The 26,670-nt window shown below is 45.7% G+C and overlaps 1 protein-coding gene across 3 annotated transcripts in view; it reads left to right on the top strand.

Moving 5' to 3' along the window:
* DOP1B (DOP1 leucine zipper like protein B) overlaps nucleotides 1-26,670 on the top strand; it is a 687,459-nt gene that overhangs the window by 169,693 nt on the left and 491,096 nt on the right. For all 3 annotated transcript variants that reach the window (XM_085621292.1, XM_085621294.1, XM_085621293.1), the window contains one exon: nucleotides 18,723-18,821. In XM_085621292.1, coding sequence (XP_085477418.1) covers nucleotides 18,723-18,821 — 99 coding nt within the window. The remainder of the gene's footprint in view (nucleotides 1-18,722; nucleotides 18,822-26,670) is intronic.

The raw sequence follows: 26,670 nt of genomic DNA, 5'->3' as shown, positions 1-26,670 counted from the left end.
TCAGACAGAGTAGTGTTGGTCTTTGAGATCTAAATCGTATTGACTATTGCTGCAAATTATGTGACTTGTGCAAGTTTTTAGCCTGACCCTCTAATTTATTGATCCTTTTTAATGAGATGCTACTGGATATAAGTCAATGGCTCTGGCCACACTGCAAAATACCATTACTAATGACGATTCTTTGAGTTGTTACACGAACAATGTTCCAATGTTTTTAACAAAGCTGTAAGGTTTTTACTGGTTTTATTAGTTATAATGTTTTTAAGTGAATTGTATCCACGTGTATACTTATATGGCAGTATCTGCTGAATAAAGGTTATGATGATGAAAATGTTATAGTCAAAGCCACAATTTTCAGCATTTCATAACCTAAATACCACTCATTTTTTTATGAGGCATAGTAAGACTGATTGTGACTTAGATAGAATGACTCCTTGTTTTTATCACTTAGAAGCAGTATTTTCACCGGTATTGTTGCTGCATCACTAACTGAGAATGCTGCTTTCTAAAGTTCCATCCAGTTTCCGTTTGTTGAGAGAAGGCGGCTCCTTCCTTCATTAACTGGGTTGTTCAAACAGTTGACATTTTGTGCTGTGCATTTGCTTATCACGCCCATATGCTGCACCCTCTACCATATCACGTATTTTATTGCAACCATCCGGGATTGAATCCTTATGAACAAAACTCTGTAGGTAATCGAAGTTGAACAGACAACTTGCCACCGCCGACAACCTACATCCCTAATTTGGTCTATTCTTGTGACCGTCTGTGTCAAAAAACTATGTTGGTCTTCGGCCTCTTGTACTGTTTCTGTTTCATGTAACACAGTTTCTTTCATTATTTTTCAGTATGCTCTGGGCATATGTTGAGTAACTTTGCTACTACATGCTCTCTCTTTTGAGGGAGCATTTAAAATTTTTGAGACTGAAAGCATCAGTGTCCTCTTGGTTCAAGATGAAATCCTTCTTTGCACTGTCCAGTGCATCACATTCAATTCCATAGCATCTCAACTAGTTTCTATATGATGTCAGTGATTTATAAGTTTCATTGTTTTTGAACAACAAGGCTTAAATAAGTCAAATAGTTTCCACCAGACTTTACTTCGCTTACAGCCATGCTTGTTTGTTAGTCACATATTATCCTAATTGTACCATGCGACCTTGTGCGATGAGGAACTGGAGCCAACGAGGAGAGAAGCATGTGAATTTCAAACACTGAAATTTCTTGTTGCCAAACATTTCAATAAATAGCTTTCAAAGGTGATTAATTATTTCAGTTTCAGAAACAAGCTGACTGTATGTGAGAACCCAGGGAGTATGTACATTGAAAACAAGGAATTTGCATTACCAGAGAAGAAAAAGAGATTATTATTGAAAGCCAAGTTATATGAACTTCTTGGATATTGGCTATGTTTCAGTTCAATGAATATCAAAGTTCACCAGTATCCCACATATGCTGAGATTTAAAATATTCTTGAGGTATACAATGAGAGTTTGATGACATATCAAAGGTGTAATCTTGTTATTAGAGGATCCACTATGACACAAATATTTGACTAGATGATAGCACCTGGCAGAGTGATGAGTCTGAGTGGCAGTATCCAGTGTCTGTTTTCTCGTGTAACCCATTCCCCTTTTTCTGCGGTTTACTGTAACTAAAATATTCCAATTGTATTTTATTAAATGACATGGCATTGTAACATTTATGTAGCTCTGACTACCAGTATGTTGAGTTCTGAAGGGCTTGCCTTCATGGGTAGCACACTACATAGTGCAAGGTGTATATTTGGAAGTGGTCTGGCTTTGTTTTGATCCTATGTGAGAAGTGTTTTCGTGTCATGTGTGATGACAACCAAAGTGCGGTTATTGTATAATGAGGCAGGTTGTTTATCAGTATGGTGGATGAAGAAGTGTGAGAGATAGGCACACAGTGTATTGTTTTCAGTGAACTGGCCGATTTGAACATTTCTGCAAACTATTTAGGTTATTTCGTATGATCATAATTCAGTTATCTGGTTACTGCATTGTGTTGTCCATCCTGAGATATTTAGTATAAAGTTTATAGTCCAGAGCAGACATAGGTGGGAGGAAAAAATGGAACAGAGATCTTTTGGGATGGAATTTTTACTGTCCACCCAAATATGATTATCATTGTGACATGTTAAGAGGTGGTTGGAGCATTCATCTGTTTAGGACCTGGAGCGGTTAACTAAATTAAGAGTCTTCCATTAGCCAGTTGTTTGTGGCAGAGTTCCTAATTTTTTCCATACATGTTCAGTTGGTGATGGGTTGTTTATTGCTGTGGATTGGTACAATCCTAGTTGTTGGACATGGTCGGTTGGGGTTCTGTCCAATGAGAGAGTGAGAGGGTTAAGCAGCATAAGAGCATTTTTAAGCGGCCTGTTTGAACAATAGTTGGCTGCTCAACCATTGAGTGTTATGGCATTGGTATTATTACAGGCCAGGAGGGTTATATGTGGATTGATATTACTATTATTATACCCAGGCTAGACATATGTCAGCCTGTTCATAATTTCCTGGACATAGAAAGTTGTGTGCTGGTTGGACTGTGCCATATCTGTAGACTGTATTTGAAGGGGGGATTATTCTGAGTTTTATCCCAGGGTGATGGAATGATGTAGTTAGCTTGCAACTAGTCATTTTTTCACCTCTCTTCTAGAGTGTAAAGCCTCCTGAATGCTTCAAATCTGGGCTCACAGCGTGTTCCAGAGCTTGGTGGTTTGTACAGAGAAAGCAGCGTATCATATGAATCTCTTGTAGAAAGTTTTCATATGAAAGAGTTCCAGCTGCCGCCAGAGCAGTGCTGGTCCCCATTAACCAACTGCAGCCATGAAGTCTACAAAATGGTCTTCCGGGAGGCTGCGGACAGGGAGATTCTGTATCTTGGGAAGTACCAGACGGCGCGTAGATATGGTGAGGGAGACAGGCCGGGACGCACACTGGCTCAGGCTTTGAGGCCTCCGTATGGTAAGTCCTTGATAGTCGAGGTGAGGGGCGTAGATGGCTCGCTCCGCGCAACTCCCACAGCGATCAGAGACGAATTCCTGTCCTACTTCTCCGACCTGTACAAGACCAAGTTGGGGGAATCCCCAGCCTCTCGTGCTGCCTACTTGTCGGAAATCGCACTTGTGTTCCTCGATAAGGGCATGCAGGAGTTCATGGCGGAGCCTATAACTGTTGCGGAGGTGCGCGGGGCGATTAAGGTGCTTCGAGGGTCCACAGCCCCCGGCCTCGATGGCTTCTCCGGGGATTTTTATAAGGCTTTCTCTGATCAGCTGGCGCCACAACTGATAGAGGTGTATGCGGAGGCTCTGGAGCGCGGCTCCCTTCCGGCTACCCTCAGCGAGGCGGTGATAGTCCTCCTTCCAAAGCCAAACAAGGACCCGACGTTGTGTAGTTCCTATCGGCCCCTCTCCCTTTTAAACTTTGACTACAAGATCCTGGCAAAGATAGTGGCCAATAGGCTCTCTCAATTGATGGAATTTATCATTTCGCCCGTCCAGTCGGGCTTTGTCCCGCGCCGCTCTACGTCTTTAAATCTGCGAACGCTTTTCACGGTCCTACATAGAATTAACCCTGCCACGCCTGCGGCGGCGGTCCTCCTGGATACCGAGAAAGCCTTCGACACTCTAGAATGGCCTTTCTTTCTCTCTGTCATGCAACGTATGGGCATGCCGGAGAACTTCCTTGCCACTACGAGGCTTTTGTATAGCCGCCCCACGGCCCGATTGCGTATCAATGGCACACTGTCCTGTCCCTTCTCTTTAACGCGTGGCACGCGGCAGGGCTGTCCACTCTCACCACTACTGTTCATTTTGGCCATGGACCCCTTGATCCGCCATTTCCAGGAGCGCCATCTCCACAGAGGTCTCCAGTTCCGGACGGGTCCCTTGCTCGCGTCCCTCTACGCAGATGACACCATACTGTATGTAAGAGAACCGCAGGTCAACCTAGCCCCCCTGATACGGGAGATCCTTCGTTTCGGCGCACACTCCGGGCTGGGCATCAACTGGCATAAGTCCGTAATCTTCCCATTAACCAGCAGCACCTCCCCATGGCAGTGCGAGTACCCGTTGGAGTGGTGCTCTGACTCGGTTCGGTACCTGGGCGTACAGATCCATCTTAACACGGACGAACTTATCCGCCTCAACTATGGCCGCGCTTTGGACAGGCTGGAGACACAGGTGGAGGGATGGTTGAGACTCCCACTGTCTATGTCGGCCAGAATTGCAATCATAAAAATGATAGTTCTCCCTAGATTTTTATACCTCTTCAATAATATCCCCGTCCCCATCACCCGGGCCTTCTTCACCACGCTGCGATCCCAGCTGATCAGACTGGTGTGGGGCGGGAAGCACCCCCGGATCGGTTGGAGGACCCTCACGCTCCCTCCTGATAGGGGCGGCCTCGGGGTACCGGATCTGTATTTGTACTATCTGGTTGCGCAATGTGCGCATGCCTATGCCTGGTACCACCCTGACGCTCGTATTCCGTTCCTGCGTCCCGAGGCGGATTTCGTTCTCCCGGGCCGTTTAGCGGCTGTGTTACCAAAGGGGGTTCCCCGGGACCCAGTTGATATTCAAACGGTGTCCACCACAAGCTGGGCGTGGCACCGTCTTACTCGCTATCTAGCCCAGCCTCTCCTCTACTCCTCTTCTCTTCCACTTCCTAACCCCGGATTGCTGTCTGGCACGGGGGAGGCGCTGGTTCAGCGTACTTTGACTAAGTTTCACCTTACTAAGATCGGGGACCTCTACCCTGGGGGCCACATCTTTTCGGTCTCGGAGGAGGAGCGCTTTGGGGAGGCCACGTTCATGGACAAATTTGTCCTGCGTCGGCTTTATTGTGCGGCTCGTTCAGACATTGCGGGATTCCCTCTCGAGCCAGCATCCTTTGAGCCTCTAACTCTCCTCATTGACAAGGACTCGGGTGCCCATATGGTATCTAAGCTTTACAAGGCATGCGCGGCGCTGGTTCCATGTGAGGATGGCCGACTGCGAGCGGCCTGGGAGGCAGATTTGGGTAGGCCGATCACAGATGAACAATGGACCGCTTGTTGCAAAGTCACTAACGCGATCTCGCTCAATAGTCGACATAAGCTCCTCCATTATAAATTTCTTCGCCGCTGCTACATGACTCCAGCTAGGCTCCATGCCATGGACCCTGCGCGCCCGCACACATGTTGGAAATGCGCTGCACCACACGCTGACTTTGCACACCTGTCCTGGACGTGCCCCAGACTGCAATTATACTGGACACAGATACACGAGATCCTTGGCGCTATGTTGGAGCTCACGCTGGTTCCCACTCCTGAGGTTGCGTTATTGGGCTATACAGTGAACTTCCCCAAGAACGTCCGCAGGCTAGCCTCCCTGGGCCTACTACTCGCCAAGCGTGAGGTGGCAAAACATTGGGGCGGTAGAACGGCCCCCACAGCCGGGACATGGCTCACGTCTATGGCTTATTGCAGCACAAACAGCGAGATATACGCCAGTCTCCTCCCTGCAGTTGCGCGTCCCAAGGATATCTGGGGCCCCTACAAGACCTATATCGCTAACCTCCCGAGCTCTTCCCCACCGCGAACCAGTTCCGGAATAGTGCCTGCGGGAGTGGGGTAGCTCTGGTAGTCCTCCCTGTTGGGAATTGGGTGAATATGCACTCTCGGGGCGGGCTGCACTGGGGGAGCTGAGCCGACAATGTGGGTGCCCGCGGCACATGGTTGGGGAGTCCTGACTGCGTCATGTCCCTTTGGTGGACACGGGCGGATGAGACGAGTTGGCTCTGGAAGGGGGGTCTTTCTATGGTCTGCTGCCATGAAGTTGTACTACTGTTTGTATATGAGGGGGGAGTGTACTGATGTATCTCCGCACTTGTTCCTAAAGATCTGCACAGCCGATATGCTTGCATTGTTATGTTTTTCAAAACTCAATAAAAAAAGTTTAAAAAAAAAAAAAAAAAAAAAAGTCTACAAAATGGTTGCCTGCCTTAACTGGTCACTGCTGGTTCATTTAGCGCAACACACTAGTTGACAGACCCCATCACAAGCTGCTTAGTTTGACAGATTTCACTACAACACAGTGCAAAGTAATCGAATAATTTTCAGCAGGTTTGAAGGCACATGAAATCCTAGATACTCAACTATTAGCCCATTGTGAATTTTTCAGTGTTGGATTAAAACCTACTTCTCAGATGATCAGTATATGATCTAGGTAATAAAGTGTTTCAATAAAAACAGGTAGCTAAAAGACAGACAGATGAAGGTAAGTGGCCTTCTTTGGAAGTAAATGTTAAGTTGTACTGATACTTTTGATTAATGCTATTTATTTTGACATACTTTGCAACATCTAGTGCTGTGAAACAGTTTCTCTGTTTCACAAGGGTCCATATGTGACTCTCTAAAAGCCTGTTAAGTCGTCCCCATCTTAAAAAAAACACCTTGAATCCTACTCCAGACAATTTCAGACCAATATCCAATATTCCACTTCTAGCGAAAGCTCTGGAGAAATGTGTGCAACTTCAACTGAGCCAACATATCACCAACTTTAATCTGCTAGACCCAATTCCAAACCGGGTTCAAGCCTGGGCACAGCATGGAAACTACTATTCTCCATATTGTAGATGATGCTCTTCAAGCCCTTGATCAAGGCAAAACATGTCTCCTAATTAAATTGGATTTATCCTTGGCATGCGACACAGTCAACCACGAGAAACTACTTGAACGCCTCGAATTCAAGATGGGAGTAAGGGGAACCGTTCTCGAATGGTTTAGATCCTTCCTCCGGAACTGCACCCAGAGATTCTTACCAACAGTAATATATCTGCTCCTTCCCCGATAACCATCGGAGTCCCCTAAGGATCAGCTCTTTCCCTGACCCTCTTCAATAACTACCATGAACCGTTAGCTTAATTACTATGTACCACCAACATCTCCTGCCACATGTATGCCGATGATACCCAGATCTACATCAAAATCTCATCTCTAGAGGAGAACTACTCTTTGAATGAGGCCCTAAAGTTGACTGTTCAATGGCTCCAAGACTGGACCAAGTCTATCACAGCACTAAACTGCACACCGACAATAGTGGAATCTGCCAAATCTCTTGGAATAATCCAGAGAGCAGCCTGAATATGCAAGACCACATTAACTCGATGGCTAAACCTGCCAGGTTTCACTTGAGCTACCTGAAGAAACTGAAACCTTTCCTTGATGCCTCGGACCTAAAAATGGCAGTCCAGGCATTAGTTATCTCCAGAATCGAAATCGGATGCTCAACACTTTCAGGCCTGCCCAAGATCTCCATGGCCTCCCTAAAAACTTGCCTCAATGCTGCCGCCAGGGTCAAACAAATTCGACTACATCTCACTGCATCTGAAGACGCTGAACTGGCTTCCTCTTGAAGTCCGAATCCAAATCAAACTGGCATGGAGCCAGAAACTCCCGGTCCGCCAGTGACATTGTGTTCTAGCCTCCCCGCTTCCAAAAGGAGAAAACTTACAGTCGCGCTTTCTCTGTGGCTGCACCAAGAATCTGGAACTTGCTGCCGTCTTTCAGCAGAAGAATTCCCTCTCTGTCAATATTTAACAAGCATTTACAATGCAATGGTCTCGGCATTGTTAAAGTTAGAGCTATTGGCATTGCTCATGACATTATTTTTGTTTATGTTTTTAAAACATTTAAAGAAACGGCATTGTTATTTACAATGTCAATAGCTTAATCACTCAAATGCGAGACCTATTGCATTTGCACCCACACAGAGCCACCCACCCACACACAGAGCCACCCAACCACAGAGCCACCCACCCACACACACACAGAGCCACCCACCCACAGAGCCACCCACACACACACACACACACAGAGCCACCCACACCCACACACACAGAGCCACCCATCCCCACACACACAGAGCCACCCACCCCCACACACACAGAGCCACCCCCACACACACAGAGCCACCCACCCCCACTCACACAGAGCCAAACACACAGAGCCCCCCACCCCCACACACACCCACCCACCCACACAGCCACCCACACACACCGAGCCACCCGAGTCGCTGGTATAGGCTTAACACTACTGCTTTTTTCAGCTTTCCTTCGAACAGCGCTCTGGCAACTGCATGATGGGGGTTGATCATTGGGTAGAGTCCACATTGGATGTTCTCCTTCAGGCGGCTGTGGCTTTCAAAAGCAAGACTCACCTACCCACACCATGGGTTAGGCAGGAGCTTCTAGCTCAAAGGAAAAGCTGTGAGTGCCTGGAACGTACTTGGCAGAAACAATATAATGTTACTGATAAAGTAAAGCATCAGGAAGCCTTAACATTGTATCATGGGGGCGTGGCCAAAATAGCAGACGGTTGAGATGTGTTTTTGAGTCTTTCAGCTCCCTGCCGTCAGGCCCAACCACCTAGAGTTGCACCATACAGAGCCGGACCCTGCTGAGGCACTATACTGCCCTGTTGGGGGACCCCGGGGGCCCTCACTGCGGCACAGGGGGTCGGAAGGATGGCTCGGGACCTCGTACAGGCGAGCTGACATACGGCCCATGAACCATAGACCCGAGGTGTGTCACTCCCAAGTCCGTCCCCTCTGGCGGTGAAGACTCACACTGAGAAGTCAGAGCATGGAGAGCTGCCCTCTCATTCGAGGAGCTGTTGGATCTGGGAAGGAGCGTGCACACCAGCCCCGGCGAGAGCGTTTTGGCGGCTGGGCCGGGGACTGCATTCTGAAGCCCGAAAGCAGCTTGGCAGTTGGGACGGATACGGGCCCGGAGGACCGTCCGATGAAGACCCCACCAAGATGCACAGAGGTAGAGATGGCGTGCGGGGACCAGGGGAGAAGCAGCAGGTGGACCCGAGAGGCACCCCGGGCCACCCCCACCTCCTTGGAGCCCACGGGCGAGTCTGGTCCACTGCAGGCCTCATACGTGGGACCCCTGGCCGCGTGGTGGGAGCGGCTGGCCGGCTCGCATACGCCGGGACTGCAACGGCTAGAGAAGCAGCCGGCCCTAACAGGACTGAAGGTCGAGATCGCTCAGAGCCCAGGAGGCGCCCCGGTTGAGGCACGTCAGGACACGCAGAGGGGAATACAGCCGGCAGAGCAGCCAGAGCAGCAGAACACAGAGGAAGAAGCAGAAGGAGGTACCTGAAGGCTGGAGCACCCCCGGGCTCGACTCCCCCTTTTTGGAGGCTAAACAAACAAACTGGTTGGCTGAGGGCTGTGACGGTCCTCCCCGACCTGACGAGAATGGGGAACCGCACGAGGGTGAAAGGACGACCCCCTCAGATGCAAAAGCAGGAGGTTGGTTCACAAGCGCTGCCACCATACCGGTACGTGTAACCGCCGGTCCTGGCGGGAAGGAAGCCCAGGGCTTATCAGAGCCGGCAGTGTCTTGCTCGTGCTGCCTGCACGCGCCAGTGGCTCTCTGATTGGTTGACAAGGTCCACCAATCACAGTGCTTATTTGGTAGTTGCCAACCAATCAGAGAGCCGACTGGCGCGTGTAGGCAGCGTGAGCAAGACATGCCGTAGACTCGCTGTCTCATGGGCGTGTGAAAAAAAGAGAAATAATTGAAAAAACACGCCCACGAATCCGAAAGAGACGGGGCTTGTTCGGAGAGACAAAGCTCTTCTCCAATGGTTGACCAGCATTTAAGAGGCCAGCCAATGGCGAAGAGGAGAGAAGAGGGGCGGGTTGAAGCCCCACTTCTCCAAGTCATTAAATCTCGCGAGCGAGACTGCGCAAGCGCAGCCTTCGCTAGCCGAGACCTAAAAAGGAGGCCAAAACCTTCCTAATGGGCAAGTTTCTCCCATAAATCATGCATTCCACACAAAGCTCAGTGGCTTTGATTATTTTTCTTGCCTCTAGAGTTGGACTGACTGGCTGCTATCCATCTTGTACTGACCTTGTACTCCCACAAATGTAATTGCTGGATTTCTCTGCATTATGATCTGAACATTGTATACACCCTGTTATTCCCCAAATGTTTCACTTCCTTCTACCCCTACTTATGGCTTTTTTTTCTTTGACAGTTTCATACTTGTATACAACGTGTTATCCCTGTAAAGCGCTCTGATACCCCAACGGGTGATGTTAGCGCTCTATAACATACTAAATAAAGAAATAAATAAAATATGTCATAGACCAACTTTAGCAAACACTTAGAGGTAGCAAAAAATAGCAAGCAGTAGCTGCATGCTTATTTAACACCCTATAATGAATACAAACTCCTTGCAAACCACATTTCTTCAATATATTACATACTGGGTTGCATAGCTGTTCTCTAGTCCCCTAGTTAATCCTTATGTTTTAAATATATTAACAATTTGTGTCTACAGATTCTAAGCTGCCAAACCCCTAAATTCCAGCATCTTTTGAGTTCCCTATCTCCATCAATGGTACAACCAGTTACCATTGTGTCCTCGCTGCCTCAGTTGTTTCAATGTAGGTAAACGCAGATTTGGCTGGGAAGAAGAGCAATAAACATTTATTTGTTCAGATGAAGATTGAGGACGCCTTTGATGTGTCAGAAGCATACAGTCATGGAACAATTCGTGTACACTCATTTTTGTCCAGTCTTGATATTTACGAGAAGTTGCATGCCTGTGCCATGTTAAAACTCCAAACCAGTACTGATTCTTTACTCAGAGAACTTTTCTGACAACTGTCACAGTACAAGGCCTGTGCAGAAAATCCCCATTCAATAATGCACCCCAGGGAAGAAAGAACTGCAAGCTTTTTGGTCTGATCGGATATCTAAAACATTTTTTTTAATATATTTGAAATGATACAGATTGAATGCCAATTTAACAGTGGTGCCATTTTCGATTTGATAAAAGTAGGCCGGTATCAACGTGTAATTAAAGTAGTATAATTAAAGTAATACATGTCTCTCTATGGTTTTTAGTAGAATTTGTCCATTACAAAATGGTGCCGAGATTAGGACACTGGTCATGTGATGCACGACTACAGGCTCCGCCCTTGTTCCCTCCCGCATTAGGTTTATTGAATCTGAACCAGCAGGTTGAGTTTTTTTTAAATGGAAAAGGGGACACTCATTGATAAACATTATATCAGATGAAGGCATTAAAGTATGTGCTGTTGTCTTTGCAGAGTTTGGATAACACTAGTGTCCTACTTGAGAAACAGGATCATTATTAAAAGTTCCTGGGTGACGTGGTGTCTAGCTGGTACGAGGGGCCTTGGCTGTCACTTGGTAAATATCGCATGGGCTGTGGCCCTTAAAATCAAGATATAATCATCGAAGTAAGTTGAAACTGTGTTTAACTGGCTGAGTGTGTTTTTAATTAACCATTTCTCTGTTTTGAACAGTCACTGTGTTCTTGAAATAAGGGTCCAGAAAGGATGGACAGTGTCCCCGTGCCCTGAATAAATTGCCACTACAAGGTACAGGCAATGAAACATGTCGGCCCAGCAGTATATGGTCTGCAAACATGCAGTTTGGTTTTAATTTGAATAAGCCCACAAGTAGTGAATAAAAAGTATCCTGATGGTGACTGTGGGACTTATTTCAATTTTACTCTCACTGGGTTGTTTTGTGTGATTTTTACACACATTTTCATTTGTTTCACTGGTCTTTCTGGACACCCACAGTATTTGTTTTTACAAGATAGCAATCTATGATGATAGACGTGAGCATTTCTGGTAATCAATAACCAGCAAGCTCCTCTGGTGGTGCGCACGTGAGGTGCTATCTTGTTTTTCACATTTTTTCAAAATCTTTTGCACTTAGATTCTTGTACCTTTTTGCTGTGTACACCTGTTACAGCACAGGGTACTTTATTTTTTGACACGGTGACTGGTTACTCAGAGTTTGGTTTGTTTTTAAGAATTAGTAAAGAGAGGGCTAGTATGAGTAGGGACAACATATACACTATATATAGGATTGTTGTGAAAGGAGAAAGTAAACTCCTATTCCCACTCAGCAAGAAAAGCAAACTGAATTAATTGCCCAAATATATCAGGTCTTTGTTGTTGATGATTATTTTGAGTGGAGGACGACCTGGTTGTGATTCCTCTATAGCTCTTTGGTGGTGTGAGTGATCTGAACTAAACCGCACTTTGATTTATGGGGACATTGACTGTATTCGAAGGAAAGGCTGAATTGCTTTGTCTTGAATGAATCCCCCCAAAATCACTGATATATTTCAGATATTAGAATTATGTTATAATTCATCTCACAGAGGTGGCAATCAGTGTTCTAGCAATATTAAAATACCTATTAAAGAGCTAGTCTCACATGTTTATATATAACATGACAACCGGTAACTGTGAGAGTATTGGGCAAGACAACTTTACCATGAATAGATTACATAGATTGCATTTCCATTAAGTCTCATGTAATACAACATACAGACTCTGAAGCACATGTTGGATCTTACTCTGGACAGAAGAAGCATTTGCAACATGCATTGCTACTACTTAACTTAGTGTCCGATGTATTCTTGTGACGTCCCAGGAATGATGAGAAGTCCATTTGAAAGGTGCCATGTCATCTTCTTTAATGCTCTGTGGCTCTCATATTATCTCCAGTGCAGATTTCATGTGGCATTTTCTCTGCCCAAGTACGTAATCAAATTCACTATATTGAGGTTTCACAAAGGATTTTTTCAGACAGGTCTTACCTTCCTCTGTCTGGTCTCCTGGACTGCTTGGTTCAGCATCGCTCCTCTTCTCTTTTTCCTCTGGTAGTAGTTCCTATTTCTCCTTCCTTCTGCCCTCCTCTTCATCTCTTGTGCTTCTCTCCTTTTCACTCTTCCGAATTTACTTGCCCGTTTTTCCTCCTTTTGCCCTCCTCTTCATCTTGTGTGATTGGCACTTTTCACCATTCTAATTGTTTTCGCCCGTTTTCTTTGTACATTTCTGCCGCTGCTCCTGCCCTTTTTCGGTCCAATACGCTCCCAATGCTGCTATTTCCCACCTCCCACAAGTCTCGCCTCCCGCCATCCAGTGCCCCTCCCACCTCCCAGGCCCTACTTAATGGTGGCCGCAGTGAGGACACGCAATTGATGTGCGCAGTGGGTGCGCCTAAGGCAAGCTCACTGCCGCCGACCTCCGTGTCCTGGACTCCAGATGCCTTAGCGAACACTGCTGCCGTGCATCCGTACACTCTTTGCTAGGCCCCTTCTCCTTCATCCACTGCAACTTCACCTGCCATAGCACACTCATCAGCTGCAGTGCACTCATCAGCACTCCACAGCACACAGACCTCCCGCCACTCCATACCACACCAGCTTGGGCAAGCACACCACCGAGCTGTAAGACCTCATCACCACCATTGCACCCAAAGCCATCTTTCTCACCAAGACCTGGCTCAGCCGTTAGTCTGCCCCCGACATCGCCACTGCAGTACCTGACATATACAAGATCGCCCACCGGGACCGCGTAAGTAAGCCTGGAGGAGGAATTGCCATCATCCACTAAGAGTCCATCCAGTGCACCAACATCATAGACAATTCCACCCCAGGCAGGGAACACCTGAACTTCAGGCTCCAAACAGACGGCAAGTCGATCATCAGAGGCACCCTCGCTTAAGCCCACCGGGACCGTGCCCTAGCTTCTGCAACCTCATCTCCGACTTCATCGCTCCCCTCGCCATTGACTCCAACATGTTCCTCGGCTACCTCAACTTCTACCTTGACAAACACAGCTGCACCAACACCACCTACATCCTAAACAGCATGAACAACATGAATTCACCCAACTTGCCCACAACTTCACATACACACCAGAGGACACACGCTGGACCCCATCTTCACCTCGAGTAACTGCATCAAGTACAGCCACACCACTGAACTCACTTGGACCGACCACTCCATCGTCCACTTCAAAGTAACCAGCCCACAAACTGCTGCCCCTCTCTGCCCAGCGCCCCCGCCGCAGCTGGAGCAAATATCTGGAGACTCAATGGACCAATGCCCTCAACACCTCAAACCCGGACTCCGCCACAAACCTCAACCAGCGTGTCAGGAACTTCAACACCTTGACCACGAGCAGTGCTGACAGCATCGCCCCATCAATAACAGCGGACACAGGAGATCCACCAGGCAGGCCATCTGGTACACAGAAGAACTTTAGAATTGCAAAACACCACTCCAAACAACTGAAAATAAGATGGTGCACAAGCAAGGACACCTCTGACAGGACCACCCTCAACCACGACCCCCGGCTGCTGAAGGAGGAAATATAGGAATCCCCTTGCAATTTGCATTGAATCCAGCTCCAACCACTGCAAAGAACTCTTCATCATTGTCAGGGAATTCTCCAACGCCACAGCCACAGAGAACATCATCACCTTCTCATAGAAACTCTGCAACAAACTTGCTACCTTCTTCCATGCCAAGATTGCCACTATATACAATAACTTCGAACACCAGCCCACGACTACAGACTTCCCACACCTATTTACCCTTTCTGCAACCAGCATAGACTGCAAACTAACCACATGGAGCCAGCTCACTCTCCAGAAAACCACCACCATCATGAACTTTGTTCACTCAGTAGATCCCACAAACCCATGTCCTCATTACATCTTCAACCTCGGGAGCCACAGGATCAGCCACAACTCATCAACCTGCCCAACTCCTCCATAACCAAGGCCATATTCCCTGAAGACTGGATACATGCTGAGGTGAAACCTCTTCTCAAGAAGGCATCATCCAACCACTCTGAATTCAAGAACTACTGACCCATCTCCTTGCTTCCTTTTCTGGCCAAAGTCCTAGAGAAAGCCATCAACAAGCAACTCACGAAACACCTAGGACAGAACCTTCTTCTCGACACCTCCCAGTCCGGTTTCCACAGCAATCACAGCACCGGGACCACCTTGATTGCAGCCACTGATGACATCCGAGCCCTCCTCGACGGTGGAGAAACTGCAGCAATGATACTCCTCAACCTCTCAGTGGCATTTAACACTGTATCCCACCACACGCTGATCACAAGGCTGCACGACATCGGCATCCAAGGTAAAGCGTTCAGTGGATATTCTCCTTCCTTACTGGAAGGACCCAGAAGGTCAGCCTACCACCTTTCACCTCAGAACCCAAGGAAATGATCTGTGGTGTCCCCCTGGAATCATCTCTCAGACCCACCCTCTTCAACACCTAAATGAACCCCTTGGCCAACATCATCAGATCCCACGGAATCAACATCATATCCTTCGCAGATGACACACAACTTATCCTCTCCCTCTCTGAAGACCCTACCTTCACCAGAACCAACTTCCACAGGTGCATGATGAGCATTGGCAGCTGGATGAGGAACAACTGCCTGAAGCTCAACACAGATAAAATAGAGGTACTCATCTTCCCAACAGCACCATTCCCTGGGACGCCTCCTGGTGGCTCTTAGACCTAGGACCTTCACCCACTCCATCTGACCACATCAGAAACCTCAGCATCATCCTGGACAGCAAGCTGATCATGAAATCCCAGATCAGAGCAGTCTCCTCCACTTGCTTCTTCACTTTGTGCATGCTATGAAAAATCTTCAAATGGCTTACCCAGAGCACAAGATGCATCGTCACCATCCGTTTGAACTACGGTAATGCTCTCTACTTAGGGGGTCACTGCACACATCCTTCAGAGACTACAGAACACAGCAGCCAGACTCATCCTTGACCTTCCATGATGAACCCATGTCCACCCTCGCATTAGAGAACTTCACTAGCTCGCAATACACCCTTAAGAACACCCAGACATTAACACAGCAATGGCTGACGCGCAATCACCTCAAACTCACTGCCCTTAAAACTGAATTCCTACTGATTGCTCCCCCCACCTCCACCTCTTACATCAGAGAATGGATGCCCTTTCTCTCTGTCTTTAATTGCACCCCACTCATCGTCGATTCTGCCAAATCCCAAGGTATCACCCCAGACAAAGACCTCTCCATGCATAAACACATCAGCGTCATCAGTAGAGGAGCCCACCATCAGTTGGATACCCTTAGAAAACTAAAACCTTTTCTTCCCATGGCTGACCTAATATATGCGACTCTGACACTTGTGCTTCTGAAACTGGACTATGGTAGTGCTACCCTGGTGGGCCTCCCAAACAACACACTTGCTCCTCTTAAGGTCACCCTTAATTCTGCAGCCAGGATCATCACGGGATCCAAAAAAAGTGAGCACATCACCCCTGAACTATGTGCTCTGAATTGGCTGCAACCTGAGGCCAGGATGTATCGCAAAATTGCCTGAATGACCCATAAAGCATTGCACGACTATACCCCTTCCTACCCATCCTAGAAACTGACCTTTTTGGGCAGGAACAGATCCTCCAGAAGTATGAGCTCCTTACTGCTCAAACCACGAAGATTCCTTCTCCGGAATGGCCCCTAATATCTGGATTTCTCTCTCCACTGAGATCAGATCTTACCCCTCCTCATCCCTCTTCATCAAAGAAGTAAAAAAAAATTAATATCCAAAAAATCTCTCTCCCTACGATGAGGGGAAACTGATCGCATCCTAACCAATTGTTTCATTTTGACTAAGAAAAAAAAGAACTTTTCAAGTATCTGGAGGAGATGGGTGTTTTTTTTCATCAAGAAAGCAGAGCTTCATTTGATTTTACATTTGTCTGATGCTATAACCAAAGCTATGACATGATTGTTTTGGTGTGGCATCTTCTTTTCCCAAATGTATTTATTGAGTTGTGAGGCCTCATATTTTCCAATGTTGTTTTCTAAGGAGCAGACAGTTGGTGATCCAGCTGAACCTACTAAGGAAAATGGTTCAGACAAGGTTTCCTTAAAAGAGCGATATTTCTTCTAATTTTGAGGGGACTGGAATATTCCTGGAGACAAAGCGGACATTCATCATTTAAAGTTAGCTGTTCATAATTATGCAATTTTTCCACCTATTGCAAATGATGCCAGGAAGTGGATAGAAGCATTCTAGAAGCTAGGGTTTGAAGGGCTTATGATCTTTTTTTCATTGTAAAGCTTACATGGATTTGAGACACCGAACCCCGAAGAGTGACGCTGTTCACCTTATATGATGGCAGCACATGATCATCCAAGGCATTGGTGTTCCACATAATATTCAATACCTCTGTTTCACTGTCCCACTTGAAATGCATCAGAGAATAGTAAGAAGGGAGTAAAGATGGTGGCTGCCAAGTATTACATTTCCACTGTTACAGTCAGAAATGTGTAACAGAATGTAGACTGAAAAACAAAATGACTGAAGGATTCTGAGATTTTGAATTGTGGGCCATTCAATGCCCAAAATATATTTTGTGTGGAGCTTCCCCTTTAATTGTGCAACAAGGCCTCCCCTTTACACTTTGTGTACCTTAGATGTTTGGTCAGGCAATAGTGAAAAAGTAATTTGTCTGTCCCTTGCAAGGCTGTGTGCACTGGGCAGAGCATTTTAAATCCATTCTTTTGTTTGATTGGAAACCAGCAGAACGACTTCAATATTGATCTTTTCAAACCAATGCTGTCCTGCTATAAAAATATTTGGCTAGTTAGTATTGAAAGATTCCTTAGAAAATTACTAAGAAAAAGGGATTTTTTTCCTACATGGCTTAATGTCTCCACCGATTTACCATCATCTGAATTTTTGGGACACATGCATCATTGGAAATTGCGGTCGCAAAGGAGCAGCATCGCAAAATCTGCTCCTTTGCGACCGCAATTTTTGCATTTGCATCATCCCAAATGCAAAAATGGCTATTTAGGTAATCGCTAAATTTGCTAAATGCAGTGCAACAAAAAGAAAATTGCAAATTCTCATTCAAGAAGCGCAAATCACCATCAACTCAAAGTTGATGGTAATTTGTGAAAAAAAAGTTATATGTTACACACATACATGTCTTTGGGGCATGTGTATGTGCAACATGTTTTTCAATTGCAATTTCTGGGGTGCATCAGGGTGTCCTTTTGGCAACCTTGAACCCTTGAAATTGCATTCCTATTTGGTACTCACAAATTGCGCATCAATTCCCATTGATTCCAATGGGCCCACTGGAATGAACGGAAAGTAATTCCTTATTTGCGATTCACAATTTGTGAGTCGCAAATAAGGGAGGTGTAGGAGTCGCATTTTTTTTTTTGCGATTCCTACATTCATAAGGAATTGTGATTCCTAAATTGCGATTTCTTAAAAATCGCGATTTAGGAATCGCAATTTCTAACTTTGATGCATGTGGCCCGTTGTGCCTTATTAGTTGATTTCAGTACCTGTAAGTAAATGCTGAAGAGGGTGAAAGCCTTAACATGACATAACGTGTATTTGTGAAGGGAACGTTCACCCAGAAGGGTATCTTGATGCTGAAAAACAGATGTTCATTGTTACCCAATTCAATGTTTTATTGACCTCAGAAGGATGAAAGGCAGAGTGGATCCGCCAGTATTTGTTCCTGTGACTATGACGTTAAATACAGGTTCCTACAGTGATGCAATAGTCCACTAAGCCACAAGGCTCGGCTTGGAGAAGAGGTAGCAAAGGAGGGTTATTGTCAACAGATGATACAATAATCTCTTTAGGGTTTGTGAGCACTCGAAGTAAGGAATTTTAAAATGTGTTTCAAATAACCATTACAAGTGTGGATAACCTGTTATTAGTGTGCCAAATATTGTGTTTTAAATTTGAAATGTTTATATAACTTGATGTACCTTTAAGTATGTAATATGTGTGTATTGACTTGCATACTTTTTCTTGGCTTTGGTACAGATAAAAGCATTATGCCTTTCCGTCATGGATTCAAATGTGCTTGTCCAAAGAAACACTTTGGAGGTTCTCCTGTTCTTTTTTCCATTTTACACATGCTTGGTAAGATATTTATTTCAAGTTATTAATTCATTTTGTACTGAAATTATCACTTATTTATTCATTTTGTTCTTTCGAATAATGCCTCCATTATGTAAGTGACGAAAATTAATTGTATATTATGCTTCATGGTTATGCTTTTCCGCTAACTCTCTTATTAGCACAGATGATATCAAGGCCCTTCATACTTCAAAATTCGTACGGTGACCACAGTTAAAAAACCGTACATAATGAAAAGTATATGTTCATACAGATACTGTTTTGCAGCTTCAGGATGGCTCTCTGATGCTTTATAGTAGCACCTTAAATAATGAAACTTATATTTGCCTGCGTGATCAAAGTAACCACAGCTCATTAGAACAGTACTGACAGAGTCCCTCATTCTGAGCATAGATTTTAATCCAGACTCAGGCGCATACAGGTATTTGTGTCTGAATGCAGATTACGAGGTGTGCAGTGATTTTTGCTCCTTGGTTTGTTTCCTTCTAATCTTGTTCCCGATATAACCTAGAAGAATGTGCAGGTAGAAAACAGGTCAGTAACAGAGAAAAGTGCAGAAATTAATAGTGTTAAAACCACATCAAAATTTGACTCCATAGTGGTACTTCAAAAACTCAGAATGACGCAATAAAGATTGATAAATTAATTTCTGATACCCATTAACTTGGGGGCCTGTTCACAAAGTTAAATATACACATGTGTATTTACTCATGTGTATATGAAATACTACACCTAGGTGTGAATCCACACATTTTTGTTATTGACCATTTCTAAGTGTAGATGTACAAGTAGGTGTAGAGTTACTTGTCTCCACCACTCACATAAGTGGGTGTATCCTTCTCCATAGGATTTACGAGTGTAAAGTTAGTGCCAGAATATTTTCCAGCCAGGTGGCTGCCCATGGTAAAATGTAGACACATTTATTAAAGTTATTATTCTTTGAAAAATAATTTTTAAAACTATTAATGTGTAATAAAAATGAAAAACCATTATTAATATTTATTGTTACCCTTTACCTTTATAAATAAAATGCTACAGCGAGCTGACTCATCACATTAAATGTGTATTAAATCATGAATTTCAATATATTAATTTATAAATTATCATTTTAATCAATAAGTTAAAAACAAACCCACCCTCACTTACATTTTTTTTAATTTTTTTTATAAACATTTTTATTGGCATTTTTGGTTTTTCTTCGAAGCACATCATAAAACAACCTAACAAACAGGTCAGCACTGATCACCACACCCACCTTGCCCGCCCTCCACCCCCCCCCTCTCTCTCATTACACAAGAAGTCTGCTCCGTACTTATTCCGCGGGTGGCATCCTTATCGTTAGTATACATCACCGCCCGTGCCCCAGGGCTGTACACACCGTCCTTGAACCTAGAGGCCCCCCTCCAGGCCATGATATCTCCACCACCGGGACCACACCCTGTTGAATTTTTTGGGGCAGCCCCGCGCTTTGTATGTGACCCTTTCGGCCGCCATGTATACGTCAAGACCCCTCCTCCATTCCTCCAGGCGGGGTGGCGAGGGCGCCCCCCAATATTTTGCCAAGTCCCTCTTTGCCACCACCAGTGCCAGTACCAGGAAGGTCAGCAGCGGGCGGGGAGGTCCACATCGTGTGTCATACCCAGTAATACTAACTTGGGGTCCTCTTGCAGTGGCACCTCCAGCACCTTGCTCAGCTCCCCCAGGATCTCCCGCCAGTACCCCTGAATCTGCGGGCAGAGCCAAAGTACGTGATAGAAGTTCCCTCCTTCCCTTCCGCACCTCAGACACGACCCATCCCCTATCCGTCCCATTTTGTACAGTCGGAGTCTGTCAAAGTATGTTCGATGCAGAATATTGAATTGGATCAGCCGCAACCTGGACTTAATCGCCACCTCTCGCGGATGCATGAGAACTGTATCCCAATCCACCTCGTCCATCTCCCCCACGTCTGCCTCCCATGTTGCCCGAAGCGCCCCCAGGGTATCAGGCATGTTGTTCATGAGGGTCCGATATGTGAGGGACACCGCCCTTTCCACCATGTGTTCCTGCAGCAGTCTCCCCTCCAGTGGTGCGTATTCGGGAAGAGAGAAAGTCTGTAACCCCTCCGCCTGCCAGGCATGTTTCAGCTGCTCGTACTTATAGTACTGCGTGGGGAGCAGGCCAAATTCCTTGCGGAGCACCGAAAAGGATTTCAGTTCCCCCCTCACTAGCACGTCTCCCAGCGTCGACACCCCGATGGTGTCCCAGTGCGTGAACCCCCTCAACTTGTTCAGTTCTGGTAGCCACGTGCAGCGCCATAGGGGCGTCTGTCTACTTAGTTTCCTGTCCCAGCCGATCTCCCGGGTCGCCCTTTTCCATATCGCCAAGGTGATTTTAGTGGCCGTCAGTAACCGTCCCGTACCCTTGCCACCATATAAGTAATAGTGATACGGGTGGGCGCTCATGACATGCCTCTCCAGAGCATACGTTGGATGCATTGCTGGGGCATGGAGCCAGTCATTTATGTACACCAGGTGCTCCGCCCAGTAGTAGGCCTCAATGTTGGGAAGCGAGATCCCCCCACTATATTGGTGCCGCTGCAGGGTCTTTAGCGCCACCCTGGGTTGTCTACCTAACCAGAGAAAGCTACGTATTTCCGAGTCAATCTCGCGAAAGACCGGCCTAAGAACCGGATAGTATTCATTCTGAAACGCATACAGGAACCTGGGCAGCGTTATCATTTTAAACATGGCTGCACGCCCCAGTATTGTGAGCGGCAGCCGACGCCATCTGTGTGCGTCCTCCACGAAGTTGGTCAGAACCCTCCCAACATTCCTTTCGTAGGAGACAGTCCGGTCCAGTGTGATAAACACTCCAAGATATTGAAACCCATCCGTCGTCGTCTGGAGCCTGTCCGGGAGACACGGCCAGTCCTCCCGCCCCTCCGGGGTATATAACACCGACTTATGCCAGTTCACCCTATAACCCGAATGGGCACCATACCGTTCTAGCTCTGAGAAAATTATCGGGATCGTCGTGTCGGGGTGGGTAACATAAAGAAGGACATCATCTGCATAGAGGGATATTTTTTCCTCCAGTTCGTCTAGCGGGCCCTTCCGAAAACCCCGAATCCCCGGATGTTGTCTGACCCGCGCCGCCAACACTTCTATCGTCAACGTGAAGAGCAGGGGGGACAGCGGGCATCCCTGCCGCGTGCCCCTGCAGATAGGGAATTCCCCCGACGTGACCCCATTTACCCTCCCCCATGCCCTCGGGTCCGTATACAGTAATCGCACCCATTGGCGGAAGACAGGTCCGAAACCCATGCGCCCCAGAACTCCCTCTATGAAGGGCCAATGCACCGCATCGAACGCCTTTTCCGCGTCTAAGGAGAGAAACCAGTGGGGGTCCCGTCGGCCACTCACCGCCTGCAGCCAGTTGTGCGATCGTCGCAGGTTCAGTCTCGTCGCCCTGCTGGGGAGGAAGCCCGTCTGATCCAGATGAACCAAATCTGGGATCACCCTCCTCAGCCGGAGGGCCAGCACTGTCGCCAGTAATTTCACCTCGGTGTTAAGCAGTGAGATTGGGCGATAGGACGTGCACTCCTCCGGCGGTTTCCCCTCCTTGAAAATCGGAACGATCGTGGCCAGCCTAAGATCCGGGGGGAGGCGCCCCTCTCCTCGTGCCCCCTCAAATAATGCCAACAGATGGCGAGCCAACACTCACTTACATTTTTATCTTATATGTAGTAACTTTCATTATAATTGTTTAATTCATTAAATTATTTTTAAATAAATGTTTATATAAGTTGTAAAAAATGATTTACAGCAATAATTTCAAAACAATTCCACTCTCACTTACATTTATATCTTATGTCTAGTAAATTTTATTAACATTGTTTAGTTAATTTAAATAATTTTTAATAAATGTTTAAACATAATTGGTTTGTTAATTACGTTTTTTAATCTGTGTAAATAATAAAAACAATAACAAAAATAGAAAATTGATAGTTCTATATAATTTCTAACCTTAAAACAAACAGATAGATCGATAACTAAATAGATATAGTCTAATTGAATTCTTATTGGTTTTATTTTTGTTTCCTGTCTCTGTTGTTTTCTGTTGGAGTAGGTGCTAGTACCTGTAAAAGGTCACATGTGGTGCATTGGTGCTTGACGTAAACCAAGGTTGGGCTAGAGTACATTTACACCTGTTTTGACATCTTTATTTTATTTATTTATTTTTGCAACATGGCTCGAAGGTATGACATGATTGTTTTGGTGTGGCATCTTCTTTTCCCAAATATCTGAGCGCTTTACAACAGTAGCAAGATACATGGGTTACAGCAAGTTCCGATAATTAAACTCAGACGTTTACATCGGAAGATGCATGTAGTAGTTACCACATGAGACAATTACAGCAGTTGATCAAGCGTCATACACAGTTTAAGAATCGATTTAGATGGTGGGGGTCACATAATGAAGGTAGTTCAGATCCTGGTGGAGGCAGTACTTAAGAATGGTCGAGCTTGATTAACCAAGGTGTCTGTCTAGTAGGAGGAGCATGAGGTCCTTTTCGAAGGTGACTAGGCAGGTGGTTAGGTGGAGGAAGGGAGGCAGAGAGACCCTGATTCGTGTGGCACTACCATAGAATGACTGACTCGTTTCCTCAACTGAAGGTGGGGGAGTTCCAGTGGCAAGGATTGGGCATTTCTGGAACCCATATTTGCTACAGAGAATAAGTTTCTTGTTTAGATAGGAGGGTGAAGAGGAGTGCAGCTCCCTGTGGGTAATGCCGGCAGTTTTTAATTGGGCCTGTGCATCTATGGGAAGCCATTGGAGGGTTATCGGGGCAGGTGGTCAAATGAGATCAAATTTCTTGAGACCTAAAACGAAGCGCGCTGCTGCATGTAGTGTTGCTCTCAGTGGGCCTAGGAGAGCTCTGGGACTGTCCAAGGGAAGGTCAAATCCAAAATCCAATCTGGAAATAATGAGAGACTGTACCACTGTTTTGAGGTCTTGTTCCGGGATCAATTGTCTGATGCCCCAATGCTGCCTAAGTTGGTGTCATGGTCTTTTGGCCATGGCTGCGATGTGGCTATGAAGATTGAGATGATTGTCAAGGGTGATACCTAGTGATCTGGCTCTCAGGACAATAGCAGGGCAGCCATCCGTTCAGCAAAGTTAACTATCCATTCCTGTACTGGAGTTTTTGATTTCAGAGGCGAAATAAAAAGAAATTCTGTTTTAGTTGTGTTGAGATTTTCATGTATATTTATATCAGAGTTTCTGAGAATCACACATAGTAGTTCTAGGTAGAGGTTAAAGAGGGATAGGGAAAGGATCAAGCCTTGAGGGACTCCTTGATTTCTCTTCTCGAGAACGAATTACACATTTTCACAATTTGGGAACAGTTGATTAGGTATGAGGAGAACCAGAAGAGTGCTTCCACATCTGATGGGTTATTCTAGAAGGCGAAGGAGGTTCAGATGGTTGACCGTGTCGAATGCAATGGATACATTCAGGAGGACCGGAGTCTAGGATTCTAAAGGAGTCATCCACTATTTGGGGGATTGCAGTTTCTGTACTGTGGCCCTAGCAGAAACCTGATTGGAGAGAGCCTAGGAGGTTTTTTGTTCGAATGTTTGAAGCGAGTTGGGGCGCTAACTAACTTTTGATGACTGCCTAACATTGGGAATGTGGATGCTTGGCGGTAGTTGTTTATGTTCTCTACATCGAGAGATCTTTTCTTTAAGAGAGGAGAAACTTGACCCATTTTTAGCCGTTCTGGAAATAGGCCCTGTTTGAAAGAGGAGTTGATCATGTTGGTCCATATGGGGAGTAGGTGTGTGGCAAAAGATTTGCTAATATAAACTGTAATGGCATCTTAAAGGTCGTTTGAGGGTTTTACTTTCGAAATTGTTTGCTGTGGGTCCTGTGCAGAAATTGGGGAGAAAGATGACCATGGATGCAGTGCCTTGCATGGTAGATTCTTAACCATTTATAGGGAGTCACTGGTTGGTAGCGAGATATGGACGTCGCTAACTTTTTTATCAAAGAAATCCACAAAGTTGTTGCCGCGGGCTCTGATATGGGAGGGTTTGGCTCTGAGGATTCAGTGTTTGCATTGTTTTCTCGCTTTGCTGAGCTTAATTATACTCAAGTGAGAGGGCTCTAGTCTCCATTCTTTCTCACATTTTCTGATTAGCTTTCTTTCTTCATAAAATTCTTTTGAGAACCAAGGACTAGAGGGTTTTGTTGTGAATAATTTGCACTTAAGAGGTGCACATTTGTCAATAAAGGATTTCATGCAGGAGTTGCACTTGTCGGTGGCCTCATTAATATTAAGATGAGATGTAATCGAAATTAGGGTAGGAAGGGCCATGAAGGCCATGGCTTCTGTGTCAAGGTTGGATGTGTCCCTGAACCATATTTTCTCTTTCTTGGGTTGCCTGGATGTTGTGGTATAAGAGCCAGATAGGGGGAAAGAGACCTCAATGTGGTCGGACCAGTCGACTGAAAAGGGATCATATGACTGTAGACTGGGGGAATTGGAGATTATCAGGAATGGCCGCTTTGTGATGTGTAAGTTTATGGCAGTGTTTCTGGAGATCATTGTCTTTGAGAAAGGAGGTAAAAATGTCCACATAGCTGTTACCCTCGCCTCCCCAGTGGATGTTGAAGTCACCAAGGAAGATAGTGTTGTCCAGACTGATAAGTTAAGAGGTGAAAACATCCATGCATTCCTCGATGAAAGTGTTGTTTTGACATGGTGGATGGTAAATCACATTCAGTCTGATGGTGAAGGTAGTGGATGTAGACATTTCTATGTATAGTGCCCCCACTCCCACTTCAAAAGAGGTTCATTGGTGAGCCCGTCTGTCCTTCATATTCTATAGGTGTACTTTTCTCAAACTTTCTGTTGTGTGCAAAGATTTAAAAGTAGAGTTGGAGAATTCTAGAAAGTGGACGTCGCTAACCAGTACACAGATGCCACATAACGCCCCTTCCCCAAAAGGACATTTTCTTGGATTAGCGCACATGCTGGCCCACATCCCTGCACAGCTTTCTGGTATATGTAAAGTTGCAGAACCAAGACCTCTACCCTGAATTCGGCTCCATCTACCCCAAACTGTTTTCTTCCCCCAGACTTCAAAGAGAACCCCTGGTGGGACTGGTGGCAGAGTCCTGCCTATGCTCCCTTTGTCTAAGTGAGAAATAAATGATTATACTTGTTTGAGAGTGGCCAATAAATGCATGGCTTGTTGAGAGTGACAATCACCATTTTCAAATTCCTCCCCCATCCTCTTCCTCTCAGGAGAAGGCTAATCTTTTCAAAATGGGCTTATTGTTAGGTAAAGGCATTACACTGCTAGATGGCCAGCAGACTTAAATAAATCAGCTTATCAGGGTAGTTTAAAGCCTGCATCTGATTAAGGATGGATCAGGGAAAAATCAGTCAGTCTGTCAGTCAGTCATATTAGCTTTATTTCGATAAAACATTTCTTAAAAGCTTTAAAAAAAAAAAATCTAAAAAAAAATCTACATTTTACAGAGTACAAAACATTTCATCAAAAGTTGAAAGGCATTTAAAAATACACTTATTAGGTTGATAACATAAGACATCATGAGATCGTTCACGAGACACAAATTAATTCTTAGCAGCGGAAATATTCAAAGGTCGGCTTTTAGGGTTCTCGATCTAATCTTCCATGCCCAGCTCAAGAATGTTGCCATACTGCATGCATAAAAGGGTCGCGTATCAGATCTTAAGATACGCATTGCCTCAGAATGGCTACGAGTGCTCAGCTCCCTACAAAGTGGTTTAAGCCAGCATTTCCTTGGCATTTTGTAGGCTGGGCACACAAACATGA

Source organism: Triturus cristatus, chromosome 8 (assembly GCF_964204655.1).
Source record: "Triturus cristatus chromosome 8, aTriCri1.1, whole genome shotgun sequence".
Classification (NCBI taxonomy): domain Eukaryota; kingdom Metazoa; phylum Chordata; class Amphibia; order Caudata; family Salamandridae; genus Triturus; species Triturus cristatus.
The sequence above is the reverse complement of the archived record's forward strand: the minus strand, read 5'-3'. Positions and strand labels throughout refer to the sequence as shown.